The following is a 12,859-nucleotide window of genomic DNA, read 5'->3' on the forward strand; positions in this document are numbered from 1 at the left end:
AATATACACAGTGCATAATAACGTATATGAATATACACAGTGCATAATAACGTATATGAATATACACAGTGCATAATAACGTGTATGAATATACACAGTGCATAATAACGTATATGAATATACACAGTGCATAATAACGTATATGAATATACACAGTGCATAATAACGTATATGAATATACACAGTGCATAATAACGTATATGAATATACACAGTGCATAATAACGTGTATGAATATACACAGTGCATAATAACGTATATGAATACACACAGTGCATAATAACGTATATGAATACACACAGTGCATAATAACCTGCACAACAAAGTCTAAATGAATGAATATACACAGTGCATAATAACGTATATGAATATACACAGTGCATAATAACGTATATGAATATACACAGTGCATAATAACGTATATGAATATACACAGTGCATAATAACGTATATGAATATACACAGTGCATAATAACGTGTATGAATATACACAGTGCATAATAACGTGTATGAATATACACAGTGCATAATAACGTGTATGAATATACACAGTGCATAATAACGTATATGAATATACACAGTGCATAATAACGTATATGAATATACACAGTGCATAATAACGTATATGAATATACACAGTGCATAATAACGTATATGAATATACACAGTGCATAATAACGTATATGAATACACACAGTGCATAATAACGTGTATGAATATACACAGTGCATAATAACGTATATGAATATACACAGTGCATAATAACGTATATGAATATACACAGTGCATAATAACGTATATGAATATACACAGTGCATAATAACGTATATGAATATACACAGTGCATAATAACGTATATGAATATACACAGTGCATAATAACGTGTATGAATATACACAGTGCATAATAACGTGTATGAATATACACAGTGCATAATAACGTGTATGAATACACACAGTGCATAATAACGTATATGAATACACACAGTGCATAATAACGTATATGAATATACACAGTGCATAATAACGTATATGAATATACACAGTGCATAATAACGTATATGAATATACACAGTGCATAATAACGTGTATGAATATACACAGTGCATAATAACGTATATGAATATACACAGTGCATAATAACGTATATGAATATACACAGTGCATAATAACGTATATGAATATACACAGTGCATAATAACGTATATGAATATACACAGTGCATAATAACGTATATGAATATACACAGTGCATAATAACGTATATGAATATACACAGTGCATAATAACGTATATGAATACACACAGTGCATAATAACGTATATGAATATACACAGTGCATAATAACGTATATGAATACACACAGTGCATAATAACGTATATGAATATACACAGTGCATAATAACGTATATCGTCACCTTATTAAACTAATTGCCTAAGTAATTTTTTCAAGGTTTTCAGGAAACACAAAAAACTGTGCCAAATGTAGAATATATTATATTTCTTAATTATTTCAATTCCAAAAACTATGAAAAAATATGACTATTGACATACAAATAATGGTGTATGTCAATCATGTAACATGTAAGGATAAAATGACTTAGGCCAATATCTGAACATATCTATTTTAACTTAGGCAATTATAAACGTTATTTAGGCCAAATTACTTCTGCGGTAAGTGACTTAGGCAAAATGTTTTATTCCAATTATTTTTAATAGACCATGGTTTAGGGTCAGCCACAGAGTGTTTAAAATAATATCATAGCACAAAGACATTTGACACTGAAGGGGAGTGAATAGGAGTGAATGGGAGTGAATTTGGAGTGAATGGGAGTGAATTTGGAGTGAATGGGACTGAATGGGAGGTACTGTTACTATGGAACTGAATGGGAGTGAATGGGACTGTATGGGAGTGAATGGGAGGTACTGTTACTATGGGACTGATACTATGGGACTGAATGGGAGTGAATGGGAGTGATTGGGACTGAATGGGAGTGAATGGGACTGAATGGGAGGTACTGTTACTATGGGACTGATACTATGGGAGTGAACAGGACTGAATGGGAGTGACAGTCCCATAGTAACAGTACCTCCCATTCACTCCCACTCACTCCCATTCAGTCCCATTCACTCCCTTTCACTCTGAATGGGAGTAAATGGGAGTGACAGTCCCATAGTAACGCTACCTCCCATTCACTCCCTTTCACTCTGAATGGGAGTGACAGTCCTATAGTAACAGTACCTCCCATTCACTCCGATTCAGTCCCATTCACTTTTATTCACTCCCATTCAGTCACATAGTAACAGTACACCCCATTCACTCCCATCGTATCAGTCCCATAGTAACAATACCTCCCATTCACTCCCATGCACTCCCATAGTATCAGTCCCATAGTAACAGTACCTCCCATTCAGTCCCATTCAGTCCCATTCACTCCCATAGTATCAGTAACTCCCATTCACTCCCATAGTAACAGTACCTCCCATGCACTCCCATGCACTCCCATAGTATCAGTCCCATAACTAAAAAACATTGCATGGATGCACCTGGGACGTATCCTCAGTGATGTATCCTGAGGTCAACGGGGTTTCGGGTCTCTCAACATCATACCCCTCACTCAGGTGACCCAGCCGGGGTTGATCAAGTCCCGACTTACGCCCCAGTAGCTACCCTCAATCAATCCCACTAGGAAAAAACCAGGGGCACACAATCCGTTGGAACTATTCCAGAACTACTCTGCCAGGGCTGGGAGGTACACTTCTGGCACATGGAGGGACTAGGCTCTGTGGGTTGTCTCCTGGCCGGGCCCCTCCTACGTCTCACCAGGTCCACTCCTGCTCTCACCAGGAGTAGAGCGAGGACCTGTGCGTTGCACCAGAGTCCCAGCACCAGACAGTTCATTCAGGAGTGGTGGGCAATGGTTCCGCAGGGTCATGGTGCTGCGGTTCCGCTTGCTGCTTGCATGGCCCTCCCAAAGGCCTCAACGAGGGTTGTTGGACTTCATCCTCACGGAGGACACAGGCTGGGGCGCTAACCCATACTGCTCACCCGGGTGCCGTCTACATTCCGGCTGTCACCCGTCTCTCCGGTGGTCACCAGACTATACCTGGTTGTCACATAGTCTATTCCTATGAGTCACTATAAATAGAAGAACTATAACTAAAAAACATCGCATGGATGCACCTGGGACGTATCCTCAGTGATGTATCCTGAGGTCAACGGGGTTTCAGGTCTCTCAACATCATACCCCTCACTCAGGCGACCCAGCCGGGAGTGATCAAGTCCCGACTTACGTCCCAGTAGCTACCCTCAATCAGTCCCACTAGGGAAAAACCAGTGGCACACAATCCGTTGGAACTACTCCAGAACTACTCTGCCAAGGCTGGGACGTACACTTCTGGCACATGGAGGGACTAGGCTCTGTGGGTTGTCTCCTGGCCGGGTACTGTTACCCATAGTAACAGTACCTCCCTTTCACTCCCATTCAGTCCCATTCGCTCCCATAGTATCAGTCCCATAGTAACAGTACCTCCCATGCACTCCCATAGTATCAGTCCCATAGTAACAGTACCTCCCATTCACTCCCATTCAGTCCCATGCACTCCCATTCAGTCCCATTCACTCCCATAGTATCAGTCCCATAGTAACAGTACCTCCCATGCACTCCCATAGTATCAGTCCCATAGTAACAGTACCTCCCATTCACTCCCATTCAGTCCCATGCACTCCCATTCAGTCCCATTCACTCCCATAGTATCAGTCCCATAGTAACAGTACCTCCCTTTCACTCCCATTCAGTCCCATTCACTCCCATAGTATCAGTCCCATAGTAACAGTACCTCCCATTCACTCAAATTCAGTCCCATGCACTCCCATAGTATCAGTCCCATAGTAACAGTACCTCCCTTTCACTCCCATTCAGTCCCATGCACTCCCATAGTATCAGTCCCATAGTAACAGTACCTCCCTTTCACTCCCATTGAGTCCCATGCACTCCCATAGTATCAGTCCCATAGTAACAGTACCTCCCATTCACTCCCATTCTATCAGTCCCATAGTAACAGTAGGCCTACCTCCCATTCAGTCCCATTCACTCCCATTTTGAAAGGTGTGTTAAAATGGCCTAAGTCACATTTTATTATGACTTAGGCAAAATAATATGGCCTAAGTCTCCCTCTTGACATAGGCCATTGTTTTAATAGGGTGTAACAGGAAGGCCTTTTACATTAGGGCTTGGGCGAGTTTACCAGAGGTGGCCAGCATCACCAGGTGGTGATTTAGGCAAAAAAAAAAAATTGGCAAAAAATGACTTAGGCAATTAGTTTAATAAGGTGACGATATGAATATACACAGTGCATAATAACGTGCACAACAAAGTCTAACTCGGGCTTTCGCGGTTTTTTCCCCTCCCCTCGTCCATTCTGCCATCCAATGGTGGAAAAAGTATTTTTTTTTACTTAAAAAGTATCAGTACTGCAATGTAGAAACACTCTGTTACAAGTAAAAGTCCGGTAATCAAAATTTACTTGAGTAAAAGTACAAAAGTCAATCAAAATATACTTTAAGTATACCAAAGGTAAAAGTCCTCATTATGCAGAATATCCCATTTCACAAGTTATCATAATATGATAACTTGTGATTTTATGTCTAAAATGTATAACACATCTTTTGAAGGCAGATTGATGTGGCGTGTTGTAGAGTAGGTTGTAGATTGACTATTTTCAAATAGCCAAAGTTTAAAAACTGTAGGGCTGAAGTGGGTTATGTATGTTTTGTAATAATAATCAAAATCTACAAAGTAACTACCGTAGTGACAAGTAAATAGTAACAAAATAAAAGAAGAAGGCAGGTGAGCTTCCTCTGGATGCGTTTTTGTTTAGGCAGCGGGTGCTCAGCTATGAATACAACGTTGGGGTACCATTAAGGCCGAAACGCGTCAAGCGCTCTCAATAAATAAGAATGTGTATCTGAGCCAGTCTTGCATCTTTTATTTTGGAGTGCCGCTTGTAGTATTTTCTGAACCTAACTAGCAACAAAAAGTTTTCAAATATTTGTAGTGGAGTATAATATTTGTAGCAGAGTAGAAGTAAAAGTATTGAACATTGTAAATACTCAAGTAAAGTAAAAGTACCTCAACATTTTACTTACTCTGCAGTAAATGTACTTAGTTACTTTACACCACTGCCAAAATGTGTGCTGGTATAATACTATATTATATATATATATAATGTGTGCTGGTATAATACTATATTCTCCTGCTCTCTTTTCCGTGACCTTGAATTAAGATGGAGTGTGTGAATAAATCCTCTGTGGCTTTTGATGAAATGCTCCTTAAGTGTCTGGCTGGCCGGGGGCCGCTGGGTCAGTGTGTGTGTGTGTGTGTGTGTGTGTGTGTGTGTGTGTGTGTGTGTGTGTGTGTGTGTGTGTGTGTGTGTGTGTGTGTGTGTGTGTGTGTGTGTGTGTGTGTGTGTGTGTGTGTGTGTGTGTGTGTGTGTGTGTGTGTGTGTGTGTGTGTGTGTGTGTGTGTGTGTGTGTGTGTGTGTGTGTGTGTGTATTCCCTCTGCCTGGTCTCAGATGTCAGAGTGGTGTGGGTTTTATGGGATCAGCTGCAGGAATGTTGGAGCGATGCCACCATCAAGATGTGAGCCGCCCGCAGTGTAAAGTCTATTCTAATCTGGGTGGAGGTTTCATGTTGGCATCAGGGACAGTCAGTGTATCGAGGATGGAGTGTATAAGGCCACCTCCTTCAAAAGAAAATACCGTCTCTGTCTGTGGGAAACCCTCATATGTTCAAACTTTACAGGGATCAAAAAGAGCAAAAGTAGCAGATCCACAAGCAGGAAAGTAGAAACTTGTCGCTGGTGGATCTGCTACTTTTGATGCTTCTGTGTGATGCTGTGGTATAATCAACTAGGGCGATAATTTACTATCTCCAAAACTAAATGGAGATAAGAGGTTTCTGCCCGACAGCAATGATAAAAAGCTCTTGCCTCTCCAGTTGATCTTTGTGTAGGATCATAAACAAGGAATATTTTCCTGGCTACTATACTACTACTACCACCGCTACTTCATAGGGATTGAAGCTTTTATTCTGTGGCTTTGAACTTGTCTTTGTTTCGGTCACTTATAGACAGGCTGCCATGTAAGTGATATCTGACAGGTTCAAATCCCTGTCTAATGACTGTGTCCATCAACAGCGTGTGTGTCAAAGTATAGCTCTGAGAAAAACATCGAGCCTCTCACTGTATCTGCTCATACAGTGAGAGCTGTGTGCGTGCGTGCGACAGTTTGCATGTGCACATGTGTGGGTGTGTACATGAATCTCAGTGGAGTTTGTGTATTTCAACTTAACGTATCCTTTCAGGTGTAAGGTCAAATCCTACCATGCTTTTGTCTCCCTCTCAGCTGTCCTACTGTCTGTCTCTCCTACACTGTCTCCATCTCAACTTTCCTATACTGTCTGTCTCCTACACTGTCTCCCTCTCAGCTGTCCTACTGTCTGTCTCTCCTACACTGTCTCCATGTCAACATTCCTACTGTCTGTCTCCTACACTGTCTCTCTCAGCTGTCCTACTGTCTGTCTCTCCTACACTGTCTCCCTCTCAGCTGTCCTACTGTCTGTCTGTCTCTCCTACACTGTCTCCTTCTCAGCTGTCCTACTGTCTCCCTCTCCTATACACTGTCTCCCTCTCAGCTCTCCTACTGTCTGTCTCAATAAAGAAACAAATGCAAAGAGGAGTTGGTATGGGGGATCGGAACCGTTCCACAGTTTAGTTCTGAGCCGTTCTATCGTTGCTGGAGCTGAACGGCAGAACTCCATATGTTGTTTTGTGCGCTCCAGTGTTGGGTTGCAGTGTGTAGAACCGTTTTCTCTCCTCATTACGGAGGCCATTCGTCTTCTTCTGACTCTGTGTGTGTAGTCTGAGCAGAGCCGAGGCGATTGTACCTTGGAAGGGCCAAACGCTGTTATTGCTGAAACTCGACGCCTCGACAGGCCCAATCACTGTCTTATTATGATGACACAAGCAATCGCTCCGTCGGTTTAAACGGAATAACAGTCTGGACCGTTTGACCCCTTCTCGCAGAATATTTTTGGAGAACAAGTCTTGTTTTTCTGGCACCTATACTCTGTCTCCATCTCACGAAAAGCTTTGAGACAGAGACAGACGGCAGGAAGGCTGGGGAGAGGAGACGCTGTAGTGTAGCCACAGGCCAGTAGACACTGCTGGGATCTGATCCTACATCACTTACAAACACTGGGGTACTGTGAGTCAGGTCCACGTGTGCCTTTGGGGTTTTGAGATTTTATGTATTGTTATTGCAATATACATACAGTATAAAGGTCCATGCGACTGGATCTATATACATACTGAATGGAGCAACTTAAAAACTGTCAGGGGTGTTCACATTATCACATAAGCCTGACCCAAATTATTTTCAAGTGAAATATCCGTTTAAGTACTTTAATAAATGTACCACCCTTGACTCTGAGAGTGTATAAATGGAACGTAAGGGTCCATTTGATTCCAGCGCTGTAACTCCTCAAGGACCCCTGCCTGTGGGACCGTTCTTAGTGTATGAATGCATGTAAGTCACTACTTTACTAGACAAATGCTTTGTCCCGTCTCGCCAACAACAATATGACCCTGAGTGTTGCTACTAAACTCCACACAAAGCCCTCATACGTTTACAGTAAAGTTGTCTCAAAGTTCAGCAGAGCATATCCATTTACACGGCTATAGTCAAATGCAGTGTGTTTTGCAAATGGACCCGAGACCCACATGTAAAGATGACAAAGACAAACTGTCACTGTGCATATGTATGTGCAGCTTTTCACCAGCTGGGACTGTCTGTGTGTCATTTGCTCAGGATGAGGGAGGGAGGGGGATACAAATGAGAGAGTTCCTGAAGCAGGCAAATGTTCCCACAGGATAATGGCACTTAATACACAGACCAGGTGTCTGTGGTTTTTGCAGTCACAACTCATATGCACGCACACACACACGCACGCACGCACACAGGGCAACAGCAGAATGCAATTCTTAATTATGCTACATGACGCTGTTGCTGTATAGTATACTATAGTAATTATTACATAGTTATTAATATGTAAGTGCAACAGCACATACTGTATACGTTGTGTCCGTGCGTGCGTGCGTGCGTGTTTAGGGGGAGGAAGGTCCAGCAGCTGTAAAGTTATTGTCAGCAGTTTGAACGTTACATTAACAGCTTACATAAACACTGAGACACTGACTCACCTCCAACCATCCATTTATAATGGTCATGATGAAGCTCTGCTGCCAGGAGGAGAGGAGAGGAGAGGAGAGGAGAGGAGAGGAGAGGAGAGGAGAGGAGAGGAGAGGAGAGGAGAAGAGAAGGGGGGGCAGGAGAGAGGCTGATAGAGCAATAAACCTAAATCAATAATTGAGGGAGCATTGGCGAGAGACAGAGAGTTTTAAACACTCATAGACCGTGGCTTTAGATTTCACATCAGCAACAATTACAGTTGTTTGCATTACTTTAGAACGTGCTAGACGGCAAGACGCTATAATGTTCTGAAAAGTGGGACAGGAGATAAACCTTGATTTCCCCGCCTAGGCAGATGAAAAACGTAATTAGAAAAGACAATCTCAGCGCTATGGATGGAATGTGGGCTTTATCCGTTCAGTGTTGTGTCAATATGGGTGATGTAATTGTTATTAGCACAGTAGAAATTCTTCACAGACAATGTCACGCACAATGACAATTTTATTTTCTCCACAAAATATGTCGTGAAACGTTTCCACTCTGTGAGGTGATGTCACTCAGCCACCCACACAGTTACTGTAGTGGATGTGTGATATTTATGTATGGAGTGACACACATGTGACTGTGAGACAGAAAGGGTGTGTGTGTGTGTGTGTGTGTGTGTGTGTGTGTGTGTGTGTGTGTGTGTGTGTGTGTGTGTGTGTGTGTGTGTGTGTGTGTGTGTGTGTGTTTGTGTGTGTGTGTGTGTGTGTGTGTGTGCGTGTGCGTGTGCGTGCATACATTCGAAAACATGAATTTACATAAATTATTGTGCTACTTGTTTAGCAAATGATGCTAGTATGGGCACATTTCACAAATCGCACATTAGAACTTGGCCATAAAAACATTTAAAATGGTAAATGGTGCATTTATATAGTGCCTTTATCCAAGGCGCTTTACATAGATTGTGCATTACATTCACCCATTCACACACACATTCATACACTGATGGCAGCGGAAACCATGCAAGGCACCAACCAGCACATCAGGAGCAATTATGGGATCAGTGTCTTGCTCAAGGACACTTCGACACTAACTCTGGGGGAGCCCGGGTTCGAACTGGCAACCTTGCGGTTACCATCCAGCCACTCTAACCCTGAGCCACCGCCGCCCCTATCATCATCTATGAATGACTTTGTTTTAGCATCACACCTCTTCTCCCGTGGGTTGTTTTGGCAGGACATGCGTCGGGAGGCTTGTTAAAAGTAAACGGTATCAATATGCTCCTAATTGCCTTCCCCTCTAATTAGCATCACCCGTTCTGCTTCCAGGCGCTGAACAAGAAGGAGCACCGCGGCTGTGAGAGTCCCGACAGCGAGAGCACGTACGCCCTCACCCCCCACACCGAGGAGAAGTACAAGAAGATCAACGAGGAGTTTGACAACATGATGAGGAACCATAAGCTCGTAAGCAGCACTGTTGTTGGTTATCTGAAAATGTGTTGTGCCAGGGAACCCCCAGAAGAGTTTCCCTGCTAAGGACGACAATGGGCGAGTTATAAATATGCTCGTAGATCGCCTAGAACGAAAAAATATTACCGGCTCTTGGCGTCATCGTCGCCAGGCAACACTTGGCTTCCGCATTGGCGATGTCATTGGTTATTTTCCATCATCCAGTCCAGGGCTAGCCAAACAAAATGTATTGGAATTGAGCTCAGATTGAGGTGATCATACAAAACAAATAATGGTTCACACAGAGGGGTTAATAATGGGAATAGTTGAGAAACTTTACTAACCTGGATTTGAACCCCAGGTCTCAGGTGGAAGTGCTGAAAGTGCTATACTTTTTTGACCACTGAGCTGAGAGAGTCTACCTGGGAAAATAAGTGCTATTTAAGTGGTTCCATGCATAGTGTATGAATGATTGATACTGTAGAGTGTAGATGGATATTGGACATTTTTTGGTAAACGTTTACCTTTAGACTTTACCCCCCAAAATTAAACTATTTCAGATGACTAAAATGTGACTAAAAACTAAAAATGTAATTCTATTCAAAGGACTTTTGACTAAAATGAAATCAAAATTGTGTTCTCAGAATAACCCGTTATACCCTTCAATCCATGAAAGCATCTTTGTAATTTTTAGATGTTGCTACAGTATGTAAATAGCAACATGATTTTATTTTATTATTATTATATTTTTATTATGTTTTTCAGAAAATGTAGGTTAGGATTCACTCCGGTCTAAATGGGTTAACAACACAGTCTGTCTTCTCTCCCCACCCCCCATGCAGCCTGCAGGCCTGTCCCAGCAGCAGCAGCAGCAGCAGAACTACATGCATAACCCACCTCTACCCAACTCCTCCAGTCTGGCCTACAGCCACCACCCGGGGGCAGGTGGAGGCGACAGAGGCAGCGCTACAGGGTCCTCCCAGTCCCAGGGCCTGGCCGGGGGCCCGGGACCCCTTGGCGACGGTGGCGGGCTCCTGTCCAGTCCGCACGGAGCAGGACACCTGCACAGGAACATGGCGTCGCCCAGTCACCGACCGCCCAGCGCTGGGAACACCGGTACGTCCGTCTGGCAAACTAGTTTGATCATGCTATATGGGCTGGGAGGGACTTTCGCCCTATAGTTTGCGTAGTTCGCTTGAGCCGATTCAGACCTGTCCGAGTTGCGACCCGATAGGCAGAGAGTAGTAAATCCTCACCCTCGATTCACGCTGGGGATGCCTTTCTGTGTGGAGTTTGCATGTTCTCCCCATGTCCCCTATAGGGTAGGTGGTACCTTCACAAAAATCATGCAGTAATCTTGGTCTCTATACTGCCTCCCCCTGGCCAGCCTGGGGGAGGAAAGGAGGGGAAAGGAACTGGATGGAACAATGTGTTCCTTCCACCCGCTACATCTATACCGGGGATACTCCCCCTGTCAGATGAAAAGAAACAGCTTGGACTCCTCATGCATAGAAGAAAGCATGAGGTCAGTCCGCTTTCCCCAGGTTGGCATAGGGAGTGTAGAGCCCAGGATTACATTTAAGCAATATTACACGAGAGGGTGTTGTTTAACGTGATTATTGCCACGACAGGGATGCGGTCAGGAACGAGACGAAGTCGAGTTCCGCAAGCATCACTGAATCAATCACACGAATTCTACAACAGTTACCCTTTAAAGTTACTTTTTTTTTAATGACAGATGTAGTCACTACGACCACAAATGTCCAAAGAAACTAGCTAGCCTAGCCACCGAGTTTGCTAGCGCTCTGGGAAAACAGAGCGGCTGAATTCTTTGTTTTGATTAGGTGGTGAGCAGTAGTGGTTTGATCACGGGCTAGAAACCGTTTCAACCAATCAGATTGCTTCCTCTTAACGACCTGATGTAGAATTGATAATTGACACTGGGTGAAAACATGGGTTGCAAAATTGTGGGTTAAAAATGTAAAAAATAAATATAAAATATACAAAATAAATAAATAAAGGATTTTCTGTAACCCCAAAGAACAGTTGTACAGCGTGCCCATGCATGTTGGCACATCATCATCATCATCATCATCATCATAAACCTAAATAATCAAGCATAGAAATGTTATTAGTAGCCTATGACTATCACATCAATGACATCATTCATAACGGGCACAAACGGTTAAATACTTTGGCTGCTCATATATATCCCCGAACGGCTATGGACTGGTTTTAAAAGGATCCCTGGCTAATCCCTCATCACTTTCAAATATTTTATTTATTTTAGAATTAAATAATTGATGATGTAATGTATGGTCCAGCCCTGTGGAATCTATGGAATGCATGTGCTAATACAAATATTTAATTGTTTTGCATTAACACTGTTCTTGGTATAAGCTTTGAAAGATACAGTCGCACGCACGCACGCACGCACGCACGCACGCACGCACGCACGCACGCACGCACGCACACACACACACACACACACACACACACACACACACACACACACACACACACACACACACACACACAGCGGTCCCAGATGGAATCAGTGAGTGTGTGGTGAACATGGCATGGTTGATTTGAACCCAGCAGGACACACAGCTTCTGTACTCAGCAGGCACCAGCTAGACACAGGACACTGTGTGTGTGTGTGTGTGTGTGTGTGTGTGTGTGTGTGTGTGTGTGTGTGTGTGTGGTCATGTGCCTTTGTCCATCTCACTCTTTGTGTGTGGTGTGTGTGTCTGTCAGGTGTCCTACACGGTGGTGCTGATCTTCCAAATGGGTCTGGTGGTCAAGGCGCTGGCAGTCCACTCTGTGAGTATCTCACCTAATTAAACACTCAAACCAGGGGTGCATCAGGGGTGTGTACAGGTCTACCCCCACCCGCGCGCGCGCCTCCGTTTGGGGTAGCCGATCTTACAAGCTAACAACAACCTGCGTTGCCTTGTGAGTTTATGGGCCTCCTTTTTCGCGGAATGTGCACCTATTTTCACCGAATGGTGGGGTGAATAAAGGGGTTAAAAGGTTTATGACGCTACATTAAATTTACATTACTACAGTACTCCCCCCTCCCCCACCCCAGCCGCTAGTACAGCAGACCGCACTTTGAGAACAACTGTTGTAAATTGAAATTGGAGGAGAGTACTTTTCCACCTTCAAAACTGAGGTGGAAAAG

The 12,859-nt window shown here is 43.4% G+C and overlaps 1 protein-coding gene and 1 long non-coding RNA gene across 4 annotated transcripts in view; both read left to right on the forward strand.

Moving 5' to 3' along the window:
- Positions 1 to 12,859, forward strand: part of LOC308309924 (myocyte-specific enhancer factor 2A-like) — a 78,090-nt gene that overhangs the window by 51,067 nt on the left and 14,164 nt on the right. For 2 of the 3 annotated variants that reach the window (XM_080755900.1, XM_080755901.1), the window contains exons 4-6: positions 9,556 to 9,690; positions 10,518 to 10,791; positions 12,433 to 12,498. In XM_080755900.1, coding sequence (XP_080612026.1) covers positions 9,556 to 9,690; positions 10,518 to 10,791; positions 12,433 to 12,498 — 475 coding nt within the window. Of the gene's footprint in view, positions 1 to 9,555; positions 9,706 to 10,517; positions 10,792 to 12,432; positions 12,499 to 12,859 lie in introns of all 3 variants that reach the window. The other variant, XM_080755902.1, reaches the window with a different exon arrangement.
- LOC308310523 overlaps positions 1 to 12,859 on the forward strand; it is a 64,296-nt gene that overhangs the window by 37,273 nt on the left and 14,164 nt on the right. The gene's annotated exons all lie outside the window — the stretch shown is intronic.

The sequence above is a fragment of the Protomyctophum bolini genome, assembly GCF_963924005.1.
Source record: "Protomyctophum bolini genome assembly, chromosome: 1".
Lineage (NCBI taxonomy): Eukaryota > Metazoa > Chordata > Actinopteri > Myctophiformes > Myctophidae > Protomyctophum > Protomyctophum bolini.